The sequence below is a fragment of the Myxine glutinosa genome, chromosome 1, assembly GCF_964187855.1.
Source record: "Myxine glutinosa chromosome 1, kmMyxGlut1.1, whole genome shotgun sequence".
NCBI classification, from domain to species: Eukaryota; Metazoa; Chordata; class Myxini; order Myxiniformes; family Myxinidae; genus Myxine; species Myxine glutinosa.
The window spans coordinates 332,343,152-332,364,647 of record NC_136261.1 but is presented as its reverse complement, the minus strand read 5'-3'; the positions used below and the strand labels follow the sequence as shown (position 1 = coordinate 332,364,647).

General features: G+C 48.1%; 1 protein-coding gene across 1 annotated transcript in view; it reads right to left on the bottom strand.

Annotated features, from left to right (window-relative positions):
- UNC80 (unc-80 subunit of NALCN channel complex) overlaps positions 1-21,496 on the bottom strand; it is a 502,852-nt gene that overhangs the window by 280,543 nt on the left and 200,813 nt on the right. Inside the window, exons 31-32 of the mRNA XM_078779534.1 lie at positions 14,310-14,504; positions 13,647-13,766 (exon numbers count right to left, since the gene is read on the bottom strand). Of these exons, the coding sequence (XP_078635660.1) occupies positions 13,647-13,766; positions 14,310-14,504 (315 nt within the window). The remainder of the gene's footprint in view (positions 1-13,646; positions 13,767-14,309; positions 14,505-21,496) is intronic.

The following is a 21,496-nucleotide window of genomic DNA, read 5'->3' as shown; positions in this document are numbered from 1 at the left end:
CGCGGGGATCCGCGGCGGTTTCGAAAGAACCGCCGTGCGGGATCCACGCCGGGCCGCGCTTTGAACGGCCGCGTCCGTGCTCCACTAGGCGGAGCGGGCAGCCCGGTAGGAAGGGTCGTCATGGCGACCCCTTTTTGTTGAGGCGTTCCGGCAGGGCGAGGTCGGGCCATTGGACGGCTCTGTGCCGGGATGGTGCGTGGGATCTCGGCCTGGGTAAACCTCCTTCCCTGCACCGAGTGCCGGACGCATCCAGCCGCCGGTACCAAACAACCCGCATTCATTGCTCGGCTTTACGAAGCCGAGCTTTAGAGATGAATTGGCGCACCGAGAGGCACTAGTGAGTAGACTGTGATGATGAGGATAGTGTTTTGGACCCGAAATTAGAAAAACAAAATTTGATGATTGGCAAAGGATTGGCAGAGTGATGATTGGCAGATGATTGGTAGTGATTGGCAAATTTTTGATTGGCTGGAATTTGGTGAGCAAAATTTATAGTGGAAGATGCCCGATGTGGTGGGATGGCAACTCTGCCATCTCTCACAGCGGGGGCAAAGGAGCACTAGTTTTATGGGGTTTGGCAGTGAAAACTAGCCCGGGAGGGTTAGGATATAGTGTGTAGGGATCTAGAGAAGATGACCTTAGGTAACGGTAAGATTAGGTAGTGACAATGATACCTGTAGTGGGGACGCAGGTAGAATAGTGTGGATGATAATGACGTGGTATGTGCTCAGTTTAAAGCTGGGGTGGGGAACCTCCGGCCTCCGGGCCGTATACGGCCCGCGAGACCGTTTGATCCGGCCCGCGAGGCAATTCATCTATCTATAAAAAAAACTTTTTTTTTTGTTTTTTTTGTTTTTTTTGCATACAAGATCGAGGCTCGTGAAAGAGCGAACATTAATCACACAGAAAGACAAACCGACACATAAAACATATAACATCGGGAGCGGTAGACAAGATGGGGAGAGAGGGGGAAGGACACAAACACAACATTTGAGAGCAGGGACCGAGAGACATGGAGACATCGAGAGATCTGTGAGAGGGAAAGGGCTTTGGGGGGGGGGGGGGCATGGGAAGGGGGGGCATGGGAAGGGGGGTGGGAGAGGTATAAAACATATGGACACTGCCAGGACTTCCAGGAAAGAAGTTGGAATTTCAAACAAGGTGGATCTGGGGTGAATTAGCGGGGGTAGAAAAGATCAAGGTTTTGGATGGGGGAAGATAAGAGATGGTGGTGAACAGCTGTTTTAAAGACCTGGAGGGAGGAGTGGGATTGAAGGGAGTGAGGGAGTTTGTTCCAGAGGCGGGGGAAAAGAGGAATGAAAGAGTGAAGGTGAGCAGACAGCCGAGATTTCGGCAGTTTAACCATCAGAGGGTTGCTGGCAGATCTTGTGCGACCTGTAGGAATATTTGGGGGACAGAGCACAGAGAGAGCTGGGGGTGCAAGGCCGGAGAGGAGTCGGAAGAAGACAGAAAGACCACCTACCTGCCTGCGGTGAGTGAGTGAAAGGCCCTCAGAGATAGCTTCATCGCGGGAGATTCCAATAATTCTGAAAGCTTTGGTTTCAACAGCGTGAAGCCGAGCTAGGTGTGAGGCAGGAGCACCGGCCCATAGGGGAGAACAGTATTCCATTGAGCTGCGGATGAAAGCCTTGTATGTGGTGAGGAGCTCAGGTGTGCCGAGGAAGGACTTCGCACGACGGAGGATGCCCAGTCGGCGACTGGCTTTGGAGGCCAGCTTGGAAATGTGGTTTTCCCAAGAAAGATCATGGCAGATAGTGAGACCCAAAAGCTTGAGCGACAGAACTTCTTGGAGAGGATTGTTGAGAAAGTAGATGGGAGGGTTGTCCAGTCGATATTTTCGGAGAGACATAGTAAGAGTGTGAGATTTGTCCTCCCTTTACTCGAGTTCTACAAACTGTATGTACATGCTGAGGATTTTCCCATTCTGAGGAGACATGCACTGAAGTTTGCATCACTGTTTGGGACGACCTACAGCTGTGAGCAGTTCTTTTCAAAACTGACTCTTGCAAAGACTCGGTTTCGCTCAAGACTGACTGACCCAAACCTGCAAAACCAGCTGCGATTAACATCATCATCACTACCACCTGACACCAAACGCCTCGCCAAAGAGAAACAGTTCCAGCCATCGCATTAGGTGAGTCCGATATATGTATTCAATAATTTAGCATGGCCCTCGAAGGATGTTCTAAAAATCGAAATGGCCCTCGACAGGAAAAAGGTTCCTCACCTCTGGTTTAAAGGGAAGACGGGGAGCACTAAGTTAGCAGGGCAACAGGTAGTGCAGATGATGCCGTGTCTGTGGTTAAAAGGTGAGATTGCACAGGTGTGCAACTGAACAGGTGGATGGAGCAGTGTTTGAGTGAGTGATAGTGATGTGAGTTGTGCCGACCAAATGGTCCAGGAAGGAAGGAGGGTGCAGGTGGCACCAGGTGTGATTGCACAGGTGTGCAACGACAGGTGTATGGAGAATGGTTGTCTGGAGTATATGGAGTATTGGAATGGATGGTCGTGGAGTGAGTATGGTGGAAACTGTGGAGTGGAGTGGATGGTGCGAAGGTGTGGATGGGGGAAAGGAGGATGGACCCCATCACGAATACCCGGGGAGGGTAGTGTAAGAGTTAGGTAGAGGGTACAGGTAAATTGTGGTTGGATATTGGCATCTGTGGTGCGGGTAGTTGCACAGGAGTGTAGTGATGGGTGCATTAGTGTTGTGGAAATGGCTGGGCGTGTAGCCTGTTCGTGTGTGTAGTTGGTTGGGCACTCCACCACTGTGAGGATGTCGGCCAGTTGAGGCCGCAGGTGGGCTCTGGGAGCCGGTAGTTGTTGTGGATGGGGCCCGACGATCCGGAGGACGGACCCGGGTAGCCCAGTGCCAGAGGGCACCAAGGGGTGACAGAGCCAGGAGGGGCCTTCCCCAAGTAGATAGGTTAGGTCACGGAGCTAGGTAAGCTCGGGTGGCAACTACAGTGGTGGAGGTGTGCAGGTGGGTAGACCTGCTGGGAGAGCTACACGACTCAGCCCTGAAATTGTGCAAGGGCACAGGGAGTTGCATCGGGGGAGTGAGACCCCAAATTGAGAAGCACCACAGTTTGGTCAATGGGAATTGGTTTTTAGAACCCAGAGTGTAAGTTGGCCAATGGATTGGCAGGGAAAGACCCCGGGTAGTGTAAAGTGTGTTAATGTCATTTAGAGGATAGTTAGGATGGAGATCTCCTCGCACCATCTACATCCACTCACCTGGGATAACGTACCTCCACACCATGCCAGGTTGTTTTTATTATTTTTATGATGCAAATGTTTGGAATGTGAGACGCATCATGACGTGGGTGTGACATTGTGCTGATGTTCCATCTCTTCCTCCTTATGAGGATTGATGATGAATTGGGTGATGGCAAATTTTGGTTAGAGGGATTGTGGGAACGAATTTGGTGTCGGGGAAATATGGGGAAGACGTGACAGTAGTGACGAATTTGTAAATGTGTAGATTGTTGTAAATATGGGGTAAGGGCAAGGGTAGAGTAGGTGACAGGGGGGGTGGCGTACGGTAGGGACGAGCTTTTCTCCGCTCCGTCTCCATATGCACCTTGCCTTGCATTGCCTGTATTGATGTGTACCCCTGTGACCTTACCCCTCGCTCATCTGTCTTTTCCCCCCTTGTCTCCCACATGAGGACTGTGCGCCACTGGGCGCCGAGGGGAGCGTGCGGGAGTCCGCCATTGTGCGCCCGGAACTCCCAGAACCAGCTGTCTGCATCGATGCACCACCTTATGGACCACATGTCTGTGGCCGAGCGCCACTTATGGACCCCATGGGTTGGGGCAAGGCCCCTCTGCTGGAACCGGCCATGAAGGCCCGAGATCTTGCTGGCGGACCTTGGCCACAGGGCACCTATGCCCCACAGGTGAACCACACTAGTCGGCCCTGTGGGCCATAAATAAATAACAATGGACACGTTGGGTGCATTTTATTTTAATCCAAATAGGCCGCCAGCAAAGAAGATGACATCAGGAAGAGAACAATAGCCAGCAGAGGGAGCCGAAGAGGAAGACCAGCACCAGGGTTTGTTGTTTTTATTTTTATTCATGAACAGTGATGACTGTGCACCGATTGGTGCTTGAGGGTGCTTTGGTGTATTTTTGGGTGCTTTCATGGTGCATCGATGCAGAGCAGACTGTCTCCCCCCCAAAAGAACGATCACAGGTCCTGGGTTACGTTTTGTAAATAAAAGTAGAGTCATTGTAAATAATGCGCCCCCACCGTAAATGTATAGTTTGAAGACCATTCCGCAATTCGGTTAGTTGTGGGCGTGAATCTGTTAGGCAGGGTGCAATGGAGCAGCGGGACATATTTATTTATGTTTTAAAACTGTCGCACTCAGGGTCAGGTTAAATGTAGAGGGAACTACACCTACGTGCCACACTAAGGTAAAAGTTCATAGGCCCGGGACGTGCCTAAGGGGAGGAGGGTGCAGTGTTGTGGATATGAGGATTCTGTTTTTTTTGTTTTTTTATTGCTTTATTCTGGACCCTCCTGCCTCCAGTCTGTGTGTAAAGGTCAAAGGGCGTTCCCGTAGTTAATTCCATAAAGCATACACGAAGGACACCATATATCCCTGTTCAATAGTTATATCCTTATTATGTGTATTAGTGTAAGGCTGTGTCTTCCATTAATTGAAATACTCCATTGCACCAAGTGAAATAAGAGTAGATTCCCTTCACCTTCCCCTTCCAACAATTGCCAACTGTTCCCTCCGCGACTCCATTCGCCACGAGGTCGGCTTGGAGAAGAAGGGGGAGGAGCTGCCGACTCCTGGGCGTGCCCGCCCATCGTCATCAAGGGCGGAGCCAGAGGGCCGTGCCGACCAATCAGGGACGAGGCGAGCTCACCGATGGGCGTGTCCTGCACACCAGCGGCTTGATCGCCTGAGGCGCTATATAGAGCGTGCGCGAAAGCCTGGAAGTTGTTGTTGGACTAAGCAAGAGAGGACTGAGTTGGACTAAGAGTTGGACTAAGCAAGAGAGGAAGTTGTTGGACTGGGTTGGACTAAGAAAGAGAGAGGAGAGAAGGGGCGAAGCGAAGCAAAGAGAGAAGGAGTCCTGGAGTTTGTGAGAGAGGGAGAACCCGTCACGCCAGACCCCCCACCAGCAGCTTGGCTCCACCAAGCAGCTCCGACCCGTTACCCCGCGCACACGACAGGATCGGTGGCATCGGCGGCCGTCGAGGTCCAGCGACGTCCCGTGCGGGATCAAGCTTCAGCCAGCTCCGTGCCTTCCTCCCCCTCCAGCCACCCACCTCCTGTCATTCCTGCCTGCAATTTCCACATTAGTGTACGTGAGTTTGTTCTATGTGTCTTGTCCCTGGGTTAATTAAGCCTGTTTAGATAAGCTAGCGATTTTCAGTGTCTCTTTGATTTCTTCTGTAAATTATTTTATTATCCTTCCTTCTCCTTGGTTACTTTTGGTTGTAAATAGCAAATAAATTATATCCGTATTCCCTACTTCTGTCTTCTTCTTCTTCACATCCTTCGCTTTAGTCTTTTCCCCATTGAATATCTGTTGCGCGATTTTGGCCAACGTTCAGGAATCGGGTTAGTCGGGGTAACTGTTCGGGCGCGGCGGCCATCCGCTCGGCAAACAACATCCTAGCCGTGTCCGTAACAATATATATATATATTATATATACAGACATACATACATACATACATACATACACACATACATATATATATATATATATATATATACATACAACAACAACAACAACAACAACCTGGATGAGGTCAATATTGTTGTATATATATATACATACATACATATATTTATTGTTGCGGTTGTGCCATAAAGGCAAACTCCCTATAGTTAAATTGCACGACAACATGTGGCCTGCAGTATTCAGTTATTTTCTCTTGAATGTACAGATTAGCCCTTTCCCATTGTGTCGCAATCAAAACCAAGATGCGTTCAAGTTAGGCAGGATGTCAAGCCTTCGTGTCCCTGGGAGAAGCCATTACCAGATGTGCAGAAAGGCGTGACCAAAAGCACGGCCCACGTGACCAATGGTGAGCCGGGAACCCGTAGCCATGATGCGGCAAACCTCAGCCAATGGGAGGCTGTGGAACATTTTGAGGGGCGTGGGCAGATCTGGTAAAAGCCCACGTGGATCGCAATTTCATTCTCTCTTTTGCCTGGGATTTCGCCACATCACGACCTCCTGCTCTGGATTATCTTGCTTTCTGGGACTTGACCGAGGACACACCAGCGCTCTTGCCTTTTTCGCCACGCCCACGACGAGACCTCGCTTGCTTTTCCATATCCACCACGACACGTGTTTGGCCTTTGTTCGGCGCCCGACAGCCATCGCGTCTGTGCCGATCTTTTGCGCCATCCGGCTGACCCGCAAGCGTTGGCAATTTTCTACAAGACTCACCTGCGCTGAAGTTGTCTGCCTACGTGGCAGCTCGTCCCACCTGCGCTGAATTGACCTCATCCAGGCTGCACGTCTCACGATCGAACTACGAGTCACGCACACCAGACCACATGGGCACCAGCGAGGAATCCCAGCACGTACATCGGTACGCCCTTAACCAGAGTGTTATTCCCAGTGTGTGTGTGTGTGTCAGAGTGTGAAGGCGCCAAGTCGGGGTTATTATTAGGTAATATTTGTTAAGGTAAATCTTCGTCTCTTTCTCTGTGCCTTCTGAATAAAAGGATGTACATTTTGTTCTTACTTCCAACCTGTTCGGTACATCTTTTCTCCATCGGCCTAGCATCATCTGGGACTGAAGAATTTGGCTAGACTCAGGTGCGTTGTATATATATGTATGTATATATATATTTTAATATCAAATATATGCACAAATATATATAAACACACACACACACACACGTCGAGGTGTATTTTGGGCAAACATATTGTGCATGAATGATTGTGCTGTGTAATGTATGCACACATATTATATGTATATATTATGATATATTACGTATCATTATTGGTATTATTACTTGCAAAATCGAAGATTTTTAAAGTATATTGGTCGGTTGCATTTGTGGTTCTGTCTATCTGTTTGTCTGTTTGTCTGTTTGTCTGTTTGTCACCGGCCTGCAAGTCACAATTCTAAACTTATCATCACAAAACTTCACCAAGTTGTCTAGGTCGTCCCAATTGAGAAGCCTATTGATTTTGAGGTCAAAGGTCATCTGGAGGTCAAATTCCTAAAATCGCCATTTTAAATCCCATTGACTTGACAATTGAATAACATTTGTATATCGAGTCAATAAATTGGGAAATGAACTATTTTTGAGGCCAAAAGGTCAAAGGTCAACTCAAGGTCAAATTTTTTGTCATCAATTTTCATCCAAAAAGCCGTCAATTCTCAACCGATTGACTTGAAAATTGAACAGCATTTGCATATCGAGTCACTACATTGGGAAACATACTATTTTTGAGGTCAAAAGGTTAAAGGTCAAACTTCCAAAATCATCACTTTTCATCTGAAAAACCATCAATTGTCATCCGATTGACTTGAAAATTGAACAGCATTTGCATATTGCCTCACTGAATTAGGAAACCAACTATTTTTGAGGTCAAAAGGTCAAAGGTCAACTGAAGGTCAAGCTTCCAAATTCATCAATTTTCATCTGAAAAACCGTCAAGTTTCATCCTATTGACTTGGAAATTGAACAGCATTTGCACATTGTGTCAATAAATAGGAAAACCAACTTTTTTGAGGTCAAAAGGTCAAAGGTCAACTCTAGGTCAAACTTCCAAAATCATACATTTTCATCTGAAATCCCATCAATTTTCATCCGATTGACTTGAAAATAGAACAGCATTTGTGCATTGCCTCACTGAATTGGGAAACCAACTATATATGATGTCAAAAGTTCAAAGGTCAACTCAAGGTCAAACTTCTAAAATCATCATTTTTCATCTGAAAAATCATCACTTTTCATCCTGTTGACCTGAGCTTTGATCAAGATTGTAAATGTTAATCTTTATGAAATGGTCAATTTTCTGTATCAATGGAAAACTTTTGGGGGGGGGGGGGTGGATTTTGCAAGTATCGTGCTACGCATGACGTCTTCTTGTTATTATATATTATTATTATTGTATTTATACTACATATTGTTATGTCGGTGGGGTCGGAGGATATATAGATTTAGGTAGATCTGCATAGGTAGGTGTTTCGTCTGTTGTGCTGGGGAATCTCGATGTAATAAGTTATGTTAGCCCGAATGTCAGATTAAGTGTGTACCTGTGATCATACGAGGATGATCGGGTGATAGGTAGAATAGTGATTAGGCTAACTCCCTGGTATGTCAAACCTCTGTGATTATCCATTGTCCCGTATGGCAACGCACTCTTATACATTAGCTAGGCCCATTAGCACGACACTAATTAAATTCCCCCACCGCCACAATGATTGACCGAAAAGACAAACAGCGGGCAACCACGCACTATGGTGCCATAGCAAGCAGACATCGACCAGGCAGGCTGAAAGCCACGCCCAGAAGGACTCTTGATTGACAGGGGGGAAGGGTGAGCAAAGAGCAGGCCACTGATTGGCAGGGTAGGGAAGGACATGTGATTGGTCAGGGGAAGGGCAGAAAGCATCCCCGTGATTGATGGAAGGAGCGACACACTGATTGGCCACCGACTGATGGCATGACACGAAGGGCAAAAAGCGCACGGCCAATGAGAGGACACCAACCAACGCGATCAGAAGATTTGAGAGGTCGTGGGGCGCCGCGCTGGTTGGAGGGGAAGAGGGCTGACGTCACATGATGGCGAGTAAAACCTCTTGCTCGCCGGCATTTTCGCTCTTCCCTTTGCCCTCTTGCTCTGGACTGTCCATTTTGCGTTAGCTCTTCCTTCGTCTCTCTTCGCCCCTTCGCCTCTGCCTGTCGTCGCCTCCACTTTGCTCTTCCCTTGTCCCTCTTGCTCTGGACTGTCCGATTGAGTTGGCCCTTGTCGTTTTGCCTTTCGTTCCCGTTTGGACCTCTTCCCTTGCAATCCGAAAATTGCCTGCTTGACGACGGACATTGGAGCAACGTTGGAGCGCCGTCGATTCTCCTCCCTGGCGTGCACGTGCGAGCGCGGCTTGCCGCTGAAGCGTGATGAACAAGGGTGCATTGAGGCCTGCTTGGAGCCGACACCAGAGCCGCGTCGGACGACTGCGCAGGAGCCAGACCATCCTTGATGACTGCAGACTACTGATCGAGCTAAGACGCATCACACACGAACACAAGGAAGCGTTTATTTTTATTAACTATTCCTTTGTCTTGTATCTGAAGTCTGTGAGTGGTATCCCAATCTCGGTTTTAGTTCCTCCATCGCATTCTTTGTTGTCGGGTACCGTTTAAAAAATATTTCTGTTTGTACATTTTACATCCGTTTTGGTTGATTTATTAATATTCAGGGTGAAGACATCGTCGGACCGTCAGGTAAGCCGAGGCATTTTCCCCCTACCCCCCTGCCCTTTATGATCTGCCATTGAATTGGAAACGCCTCGTTAAGCTCGATTCCATCTGTGGACGCTCTGTCTTAATAGAGTCGTCCACAGGACAATATTATATGTATATAATATATTATTATCTACACATTAGGCCAAGTAAAAAAAAAAAATGTTTCTCGTCCCCGCCCGCTTCCTTTTTGGTCGCCGCCTACTTTTATTTACTATTTAATACTATTATTTTTAAATATATACTTGTTTTTAAAAAAATCGTTTTGCGAAGAAACTCGGTCTAAAACTTGTCGTTTCCGGGCGTTTGCTGATCGTATCTTGTGCATTGATGATCTGAACTATTATGGATCCCGCCCTCTAACGGAACTTCCTGGTTAATACATGCTTGGCTGAACGCAGACACTTTGTGCTAAAGACGGTCAATTCTCGCAGCGGTTGTGCACTGGGCAAGTGCAATTTACGTGTAAAAATCTTGCATTTCATACTTTTAATGGTACAAATTTGAGTAGGGAATATGACGATATTCGTGTGTGTAAGCATACATTCGTCGACAAAAGGTTTGAAGTCTTGGTTCGCGAGATCAGTTGTAGATGAGAAGCGAACGTTGAACGATCTCTTCGCTAAATTTGCCAGTGGAAAATTTGACGATGGAGATGACATTGGTGATGGATACCAAACAACGAAAGTAAGTTGGCGTCGTGATATAGCGTAAATATTTAAGCCATATCAAGACATACATTTTCTAGTGTACTTGTTTTTAAATACTTGGTGCATTAAAAAATCCATATGTAGCTGTAACGCTATACTTGGATGGCCTAGTACTAGTTGCAGTTTCGTGTATTCTGAAGTGTGAATACAGTCAGGCCATAGTCCTACCCTATGATGTAGGTTTAATGGTGGGACGTGGGAGTACAACGCGGGTCTCTGAGTGAGAAGCTAGGTATCTAGGCCCTGTTGTAGTTATAAATAAAGTAGGCCTAGATTTCTGCAGTATTGATTTTTCATTTACATTTTGGGATTTCTTACTTTAATATTTATGGAACAGACCATAAGATAGACCAAGTCCTATAGTCATTAGTTTCACTATGTGGGAGGAGGGCAAACTGTTGATTAAACATATATTATTTAGTCCCACTTCTGGTTTTGTAAGAGGGAAGGATCAGCCTTCCAATGAAACTACAGTAGTTGTTTTTTAGGATTTCATCAATCTTTTGGTCTGTTCTCTGAATAGTCCCCAATATTAACAATTCTTGTACTATTAGTGTATTATTGTGTATTTATATTAAACAAGGACACATACCAAATTTAAACATTGTCATTGTTTCTTTTTTGTTTTATTCAAATATAGTTTGTCCGGTGTAACACATGACATGTTCCATTGATTGATTCTATTCATATGCCATTTCAGTTAAAACATATATTTATTTGCTAATTTGGAAATGAAATTGCAGGCCTTTCGGTAACAATCAACACTGGTGTAGCGACCCATGGGTCCCCCAAGCGAGACCAGCGGCAGAATCTCCTTGCTCCAGCCGGTGACGTCACCGGCGGACAGCCTCGGCGCCGGGGTGGCTGGTCACGTGACCACCAAAGCGTGCTGCGCGTGCGGTTATAATCCCTTGCACCTGTCGGTCACGTGACCACCGAAACACGCCTCGCCTGAGAGGCGTGGCTTTCGGTTTCGGTTATGCTTTCTGGTTTTGGATATATATGCAGCCCGATAAACGGGCTTTAGAGAGTTCCCGAGTTGGTTTTTACAATAAACATCTTCTCGGACGAGTTTGTGTCTTGCCCGTCACTTCGTCCGTCTCAAGCAAGAGCCCAGCTCTTCACTGGTGACCCCGACGTGATCTGAACACGCAACCCCAACTGCCCCCGCACGGATGCGGGGGCTGCGAACGGACACGGCAAGCACGCCCTTGCCAGGGAAGCCACCTAGGCTGGTGACGCCGGCTTCTCCTGCACGGCTTCGGGCGCAGTTTCGACATGCCGGAGTTTCGGTAACGACGACGGCCATGACTATGAGGTTCGCGCACCGCGCTCGGCTCCTCCTCTACGACCGGAGGGGCGAACCTATTCCAAGACCCTCCGAAGGCACGGCTGCTTCGTCACCTTCGCGCGCACTGACGTTGGCGGAACGGCTGCTTCGTCACCTTCGCGCGCACTGACGTTGGCGGAACGGCTGCTTCGTCACCTTCGCGCGCACTGACGTTCGCGGCACGGCCGCTTCGTCACCCTCGCGCACCTACAACTACAACCGCAACTACTTCTCCGACCCTGCATCCTCGGGAGGCCCGCGAGGAACCTCGGCAGCCTCCCCCGAGGCCTTGACCAGCCCCTCGGTTGGCTCACCCGCTTTTCGCGTGCACCGCTCGAGCCTTCTCGGCACTGCACCCACGAACTGCAACCTCGGGAGGCCCGCGAGGAACCTCGGCAGCCTCCCCCGAGGACTTGCCCGGCCCCTCGGCCGCCCCCCGTCCACTGCATCCCCCGAGGCCTTGACCAGCCCCGCATCCTCGGGAGGCCCGCGAAGAGCCTCGGCAGCCCGGTTCGGCAGCTCGGCAGCCCTCGGCAACCTCGGCAGCCCGGCCCCTCGGCCGCCCCCCGTCCACTGCATCCCCCGAGGCCTTGACCAGCCCCGCATCCTCGGGAGGCCCGCGAGGAACCTCCCCCGAGGCCTTGACCAGCCCCTCGGTTGGCTCACCCGCTTTTCGCGTGCACCGCTCGAGCCTTCTCGGCACTGCACCCGCGAACTGCAACCTTGGGAGGCCCGCGAGGAACCTCGGCAGCCTCCCCCGAGGACTTGCCCGGCCCCTCGGCCGCCCCCCGTCCACTGCACCCCCCGTCTGACCACCCGCCACCACACCGGACCCCCCCCCCCCCCCCCCGCGACTGGCCAGGGGTCGTTTCGGTCGGGTCATCCGGACCCCCCTCAGGTTGACCTTCCTGGATCAAGTCCATTCTGGGGGGGCGTGTGTAGCGACCCATGGGTCCCCCAAGCAAGACCAGCGGCAGAATCTCCTTGCTCCAGCCGGTGACGTCACCGGCGGACAGCCTCGGCGCCGGGGTGGCTGGTCACGTGACCACCAAAGCATGCCGCGCGTGCGGTTATAATCCCTTGCACCTGTCGGTCACGTGACCACCGAAACACGCCTCGCCTGAGAGGCGTGGCTTTCGGTTTCGGTTATGCTTTCTGGTTTTGGATATATATGCAGCCCGATAAACGGGCTTTAGAGAGTTCCCGAGTTGGTTTTTACAATAAACATCTTCTCGGACGAGTTTGTGTCTTGCCCGTCACTTCGTCCGTCTCAAGCAAGAGCCCAGCTCTTCACTGGCATGTTTCACATTACATTGGACAAACTATAGTCTTTAAGTCAGCCACAGTGGTCATTCAATTAATGGCAGCCATCTTGGAAAAAAATAGCTAAAAAAATGAAAATAGTAAATAGTAAGGGCCTCCCTCCTCCTTTTTTCAAAAATGTCCGGACTAGAAACTTTTTTTTTTTTTAACTTGGCTTTATACGTTATATACACATCTCCAAATTATACACATATTATTGTATTGTATACACACATATTATGCATGACATTTTGTACAGCATATTGTGTTAACATATTATGCATGACATATTACACATTTTATATGCACACACACACACACACACACACACACACACACACACACACACACACACACACACACACACACACACACACACACACAATAAGGTGGATACATCGAAACCTTGGTGGGCTCCGTTCAACCGTCTGAAATCCGCATTTGGAGATAACAACCAATGACAACACACATACAGACTGAGCAGAAAGCACTGACGGAGGTGGATGCTTTGAGACCTGTTAGGTCTTCGTTCCATCTCCTGAAACCCACCCACATGTGGAGATAGCAGGCAACAACTTACACACACACACACACACAGTCATAAAATCCTTTAAAGTACGAGACACCATAACAATTGAAATATGTTACTTGTAGTTAAAACCAAAATTATTAAGGTGACTTTACATTTGTCTGGTTCAGCCTTGCTCAAAAATTAAAAGTCACTATTATGGGGAAGGCTTCTCTGAAAATCAACCTGGATAGCAAATAATTTTTGCAAACTTAGAGTACATTTTGAAAGGCCTCGAATGGAAATGTTCTCACCTGGTGGCGCAAGTACTTCAACATCCTCGGGTCTTTCTTGCCATCAGCAATTATTTCAGTTGTCCTCTTTTTGAGTGAAGGGGGGCGAAGTGAAGACTTGTCCGATTTGTGAAACTTAGACTAGAAACACACAGTAGATGACAGAGTTTAATGAACTTGTCAATAACTACAAAATATTGCAATGCAACATCGTTTAAACATATGAACCTTGGCTATATATCTGGGGTGGGACCCATGTCTTCAATTAAGGGTGGCACATTTTGGAACATACTGAATGGATGCAAAGAAGGGGTCACTAGAGAAATGCCAGGTGGTTCATGAAGTATCGCAATCAAGTGGAGAATATACAGAACTGAGTGTTTGACCAGTTTGAAAGACTAAGATGCCAGAAAGTAAAAGTTTCAAACTGGTCCTCGAAACGTGATCCTACAAAAATGGAGGGGACATTTTGAATGATAGAAAGACTTCTTTCCACCTTTGACACCCGCTAAAGGTGATTGCAGTGATCGAGGGTAAATTGTCTGGTCATAATTCTCCACTCGATGATATTAAGCTGATGTGACTGTGTCAAGTCCACAAAGAAACACACACACACACACACACACACACACACACACACACACACACACACACACATTAAGTTATAGCGAGAGACTACTTTACCTCAAGGCCTTTTTTTCGGCTTGGACGAGCTAGTCCACAATCATCCCGTGAAGCATCACCTGAGTCACCGTAGATAAGTTTAAGGGCCCGTATGAGACGTGCACAGGATCGGCCGTGTCTCTGGTAGCAGCTTGGTTGGCAGTAGTCAATGTGGGAGCAAATGAAACTTTGGTGTTTGCACAACTGAATGGTAACCTGGAAGACATATGCGAAGGTATTTACAAAGGCAGGAGGTAGAAAGATTAATTAAGCTTAGGTGTAGGAATCACCGCCAAAAAGGACACTTTCCAATGGTCATTTGGATTTGTAAAAGTCAACGTCAACGCAATTTCATATTCACGTTTCACATAGTGTCCTCTACAGGAAATTAAAATGGAAGCATTAACACCAACACAAAATCAGCTGTCAGAACTACAGTGAGGAAACCATCATATAAACTGGAACGGCACACTGCAGAGCACATACATCTGCTCGGCTAAAAAGTTTGTTTTGTATCTCACTGCTAGGCCGGATCTGCAACCGGACCATTCATCCTCGTCACACACCAAAATCGAATCAGCTTGTTATTGTCACTTACCCAACTCATCCACCAAGTTTTGTCATAATCCATCCAAAACTTTTTGAGATATTGTGCGATATATCGTTTTTTGCCCCATCTCTCAATGGCGAAGAATCACTTTAAACAATTAAAATGTTCTCCAATCCATATGCGAATCTTCATCAAAATTTTCAAACTAAAATCGAATCAATTCGTCCTTGTTACCCACCCAATATGTTCACCAAATTTCATCCGAATCTGTCCACAACTTTTTGGGATATCCAGCTCAAAAGATAGACAAACAGGCTGGCAGACAAACAAGGGTGAAAACATAACCTGGGATACCAGTACATAACACATCGTCAGTGGCAGAGGTAAATATCAAGTGCAACCAATCACAAATTTGCAGAACACAATAAATATAAGGTACAGAATCAAAGGGAGGCGTAGAGCACCCCTCCCTTTATATAAAGGATCGTTTCTCTGAATGCAGCTTTTACATTGGGACTGAAAATGCGTTTCTCGGCTTCTACTGGACGAAATTGGCTGTAAATTTCAGAAGTAAATGCTTTGTACGTTGAGGTTATATGTTCCAAATTTCAGCAACGGCCGTTTATGCATTCTTGAGTTATCTATCTATAATTCCAGTAATCTCTGTGTGTATGTTTGTTTGTACGTTTGTTTGTTTGTTTGTATGTCTGTGACCGCTGTTTCTCGACAACTACCGGTCCGATATACTTGAAACTTGCCAGGTATATTGCTGGGGACCCGATGATGTGCCTTTTCAAGGTTTCATATTAATCGGACAATTACTTACCGAGCTATGTCCAAAAAACGATTCAACCAATCAGAGAGCAGCGAGCTATCGCGTGTGCCGAACGTGGCGGACACACTCTGCCTCGGATGGCACATTTGAGAGCGTATTCATTTATTTCACGTTTGCAAACTATGTTGCCGTTAAACTATGTTTTAAAACTAATAAAAACTAATTTGCGATTCATCGTAACTGCGATATACGACCTTCCGGACAGTGAGGACTGCACTTCCGGCATCCAATCACAGAACGCGTTATTGTGTAGGCGTGGCCGATGTGAGAGCGAGCTGATGCTGAGCCCAGCGCGTGCGCCATTACGGTACGTAATTCGATTTCTTCCGGAGAAAATAATAATTTCTCGATTTCTTATGCGCATTATTTCTCCCAATTCAGTCAGAGCGAAGGGCGGAAGCGAAGAGCATTGTTTTTTTTGTTTACGGGCGTACGGGCGGGGTAGAGCGTACGGGTAGCGTTTTTTTTTTTTTTTGGCACATTTGAGAGCGTATTCATTTATTTCACGTTGGCAAACTATGTTGCCGCTATGTTGGCGTTAAACTATGTTTTACAACTAATTAAAACTAATTTGCGATTCTTTCGCTTTCCTGCGCATTTGTGCACGCTATGGCGATTTCTTTACCAAACTCCGCTAGCCGTTAGCTTTGGACCAAACCATTTCATGTAAATAGAGGGGGGGGATTGTCACCGTACTCGCAAGCCGTTAGCTTTGGACCAAACCATTGCATGTAAATAGAGGGGGGGGGGGATATACTTTTAGATATATATATAGTACGGGCATGCCCTAGTATTTAGAAAACCTTCGAAATCACGTTGGTATCTGTCCGTCCATCCGTCCATCCGTCCATCCACCCAAAATGTGTTGGCGCTCATATCTCAAGGACTATGCATTGAAACTAGCTGAAACGTGGAATATACATCAGCCAATAGGTCTACTTAATGGCTTTTGAAACAAATTCCATCTAAGTGCTTATGCTCTAGAAACCAAGGAATGCTCTAGAAAAGTTAATATAAAGGGGCGCCCTACATCTGGCAAATAAAATACATTTACTTCTTCTTGCAGCTGTATGAATCAAATTGGCGCCCCTTTATATGAACTTTTCTGGAGCATTACTTGGTTCCTCCTAAGAACACAAGGGCAGACCAGCATACACACGAGATTTTTTTTGAATGTCCCTTCTTTTCTAGACTTCTCTTTCTACACAAGAATTATTATATACACCCATATCTGATTTAAATAAATAAACTCAGAAAGATTATGAAAGAAGCAGGGGATCCCATAATTTATTTTATATTTGTAAAAAAACAAGTTTTTTAGTTTTAAAGAACATTTAGATGATCGAGTCTTTGTCAATTTTGCTATATTGGCTTGTGTTCCAACCAACTTGTCACATGGGTGTATTGCCGTTTGCTTGTGTAGTTGGCACTACAACAACCGACCATGACATAACAGCTATTAAGGCTCACTGTGATTCCTTGGGTGTGACAGACACGATGAAATCCCCAACCTGAAACTTCACCGAGGCTACATTATCCACCCTGGACCTGGGAGCGAGTAACTCTCTATCAAATCTCTACCAACAATTGTAAACCTACCAAACTACTACTACCAAACTTGGAAAAATGCGATTTGAACTTGTCATTTTCAATGAACATGTACTCGGTCATGTGTGACAGCAATGATGCATGGAAGGTATTGTTATGAATTTGGTAATGCAACATCTAGAGCTAGGTAGATCTGAATAGGTAGGTATTCGGCTGTCGTGACAGGGACTCTACATGTAATAAGTTATTGATGTTCAGGCGGTTGTCGGGGTAAGATGTATGAGTGTGGATCTACCTGGAGATTCGAGTGTTAAATAGTGAGGGGTTAAAGGTAACGCCCCTGTGAGTCTCACCTAGTAGTCAAACCTTTGTCCATTATGGCACTGCAAACCACATAAACATTAGTTAGGTCCTTAGCGCAACATTAAATAATCCCCTTTCCCTGACAAGGACTTCGTATTAAATTGACAGGAAACCAGGTCAAAAACACCACCACAATTGGCCGCCACCGTGTACACCTCCAAAGGCCTAAAAACCTGGCCGGCACGTGTTATGCCAGGACCGCAGGGTCGCGTAACGGGGGAGATGTCAGGAGTCGCGGGAGGCTTTGATTGGCTGAGGAGTGCGCAATGTGACGTCATCGGCCACCAATATAGGCGACGGTCGGACGCCATTTCGTGGCAGAAGTTGAGTCTCTCTGAGCAGACGCGGGCAGTGCAGTTGAGTTGAGTTGAGTTGAGTCGCAAGTCACACGAAGTGAGTTCGCCAGTACGAGTTGGAGAGGACACGCCATTTCGGGCAGACGCAGGCAGGCACCAGAGAGTTGAGCGGTGGTGGAGAGTTGGAGAGGACACGCCATTCCAGTCGCAGTTCGAGTGCAGTTCGGGTTGTAGGGAGTCGCAGGAGACACACGAGAGCACACCCAGTTGGCACTGAGCAGTTCGTTGGCACTTGGCTGCCAGCACTCCCGCGTCGAGTCGAGTGGAGTTGAAAGGAGTCCTTCCTGTCCCTGGTCAAGTGGAGCCGCTGGCCTGCGTCGGACGCGTGGTGCTTGGAGCGAGGGGCCTCGTGGTGTGCGATCGGGCCGGAAGGAGCGGTGCTGGACACCAACAATACAAGACGACAAAGACAGATAAGCCCGATCTCCGCGTATATTTTGAACGACGGGACGTGTTATTTTCGTGATTAATCTCCCTCGTTTGTGTTTGCTGTCAGTCGTGTGGGGACGTCCCGATTTAGGTTTATTAGAATTATTAGATTTACCGGCGGGCTTTTTCACTGGCTTTACTTTTCCTAATAAACCCTTATATTACTTTTTGTACATAATATCTGAACGCAGTTTTCCTGGGTGTTTGATTTTAATAGATAAGGTTGCGGAGCCTTCGCTGCGCCCCGCCATTCCGCGCGTTGGTGTTGAACTTGAGTCCGCCATTGAGTGTTCGCCTCGGGAGTTAAAGTCTCGCAAATCGGTCATCCGTAACTGTGGTGTTAATCACGGTTACGCGACAAGTGGTGTCAGGAGTGGGATTTGAACCCGTCGGACAAATTTTTTTGTCCGCGGCGAGACATCGACACGGTCGGACAAATTTTTTTTGTCCGCGGCGAGACATCGACACGGTCGGGCGTACATTGCGTCCGACGTTCGAACGCAAAATTTGTATAGGCGAGGCGGAGAAATTTAATAATCAATTGGGCATACGGAGCGCGATATCGCGTCTTCGTCAAATTTAAATTGTGTTTTTGGTATTAAAATAAATACGCGCGCGGGAAACAACCTTCCGAAAGGCGGATGTCGGAGGTCGACGAAATGGAGGTGCGCAGCGAGGCCTCCGTCAGCGTCGGGAGTGAGCCGGAAATGGGGGATAAGGAGGATAGCGTTGGAACTTTCCCCGCCGCTGGGACGGCCCCGATAGATCTCCAGACCATAGTAAATTTAATAAATGCTCAGAGGGCCGAGGGTGAGCGAAACCTTGCAGAAATTCGGGGAGACATGAGGGCTCAGAGTGAGCGATTGGAGAACCAAATGGGGGTAATGAGGGACGAAGCGAGGGGTACCGGTGAGAAGTTAGACAATAATTTTGAGGAGTTAGACAAGAAAATCGGGAAGTTAGACAATAATTTTGAGGGGTTAGACAACGGGATAAAAGAGGTGAAAAATGGGTTAATGGGGGTAGAAAATAGAATGGCTGCCCAGGAGAATCAGATAGAGGGAGTGAAAAATGGGTTAGAGGGGTTAGAAAACAGTATGGAAGGAAAAATTGGGGAAATGGCACAGCAGCTGGGGGAACGAATTGATGGCATAGAAGGGAGAGTGCAAAACCAAATTACGGACAGACTGGGGAAATTTGAGGGTAAAGTAGAAACTCAAATGGGGGCACAGGAGAAGCCAAAGGTGGCAAAAATTGAATCGGAACGGGGGGAAGCTAGATTGGGAACAGGAGAGAGTACGGCCCATGCAGATGTGCATGTTGCTCACGAGCAGGGAATTGCACCGGGAATGGCAAAATTGGGAATTGCACAGGGAATGGCAATTGAAGTAAATGGGGAGACTGCAGGTGCAGAGGTGGACGGGGAATGTCCACAGGTGGATGGGGAATGTGTACAGGTAGAGGGGGAATGCCTGCAGGTAAACGTGGAGTGTCGACAGGTGAGCGGGGAAGGAAATTTGGAATGTGAGAGTTGTAATGGGGAATGTTTCCCACCTTCTGGCCTGGTTGTTTATCGGGACCGTGTGGATGTCACAACACCCCAACCGGGGGATGAATTTGGAATTGTGCAGCACCAGGGCGGTGGTGCGGAGCAAGAGGGGGTAGAGTTTTTGGGGGTCCATGCGATAGAGCCGGACCGGGTATTTATTGGGGATATTGATCAAAGCCTGGCGGGGCCAGGAATGATTTCTAATGATGATGATGAGGATGATTTGATCCAGCGGCTGGAGACCTGTGACAGTCCCATGGAGGTAGAGCTTGTTCAGGCCCAAAGGAGTCTGGGGGAAGAGGTGAGTTGGTCCGAGGAGGTGGTTGGAATGACCGAGGGGACGCTCACTGTACACTGCTATTTGGAAACAGAGGCTCCAAAATTGGACAACCAGTTGGGGGAGTGTGTTGGCTCCGGGCTGGATTTGGATCTTGGAGGATCGGGAGATAGAGCTTCTGGAGATTTGGTCCCTGTAGGGAATTTGGATCAACTGCAGGGAGGGGCAGAACAACCGGTGGTAGAGGTTGTTCCCTGCAGCTGCGGGTTGGCAATGGGAATGAAAATTTGTAAAATAAAATGTAAAATAAAATTACAATGGGAAATTGATTTGGAGCAGCCATGGTGGGGATTGGTCCCCGGGCTGCGGGATTTGGACATGGAGAGGTCATGGGTGATGGCCTCGGGCAAAAGTTGCCCCTTTCAAAATTTGGGTATGCCGGCCAGCTGGGGGGCTGTGATGGCGAGATTTGGACGTGGGGTCCAGCCTTGGGTGTCGAGGTACGACCTGGGTCCCACGGGGGGTCTGGTGGAGTGTGGCGTCCCTTGTCCGTCGGGGCGCCGTCCGAGCTGGTGGCTCGGGCCGGCAGGGTCACCGGACCCTGGTGGGGGTTAAGACCTCCAGAGGGGTCCGAGGTGGTTTCTCAAGCCTGGGATGGCAAATATTGAGGACCACTAGGGGGAGGTGTTGTGGGTCGCGCTTTGGTGGTGGCACTGCGGACGGCCAACTTGGGACTGATGTGGTGACCACCCGGGCATGCGGCCTGGCACTCTCCTCCAGGGACTCTGGGACAACCAGCATGTGGTGACCTGGCATGGTGGTTGGTCTATGGACGCGGGTCAAACCGAATGGACAGGGATGGAGATAGCCTGCCGGACAACCATTGGGGCATCTGTGGAACGTGATGGTGTGAGCGACCTTCCACAGATGCTCCGTTGTGATTTATGGACTCTCGGGTTGGGAAGAGAGCCATGGGGATGTGAATCGGGAGATGTGTAACGACGAGCCGAGCATATGGGCCATGCTCGGCTGGCATGTGTATGGCAAAGCATCCTTCTTTGGTGAGGTGAGTGAAATGTGACAAATGGTTGGCATGGGTAATCTGTGGGTTAGATGCAAATTTAAGGGTGGATTTTGAAATGCCATGGTGGACACTGTACAGTGACGCCATTATTGATCCAGGTGTGTAGACCAAAGTGTTGGAGGCTGTGATGAAATTAATAGGGTAGCAAGACACAGCTTTCATCTGGTTGCGGGGGCAACTGTGCTGATATTTGGGACGCGGGATGATGGGGATGTAG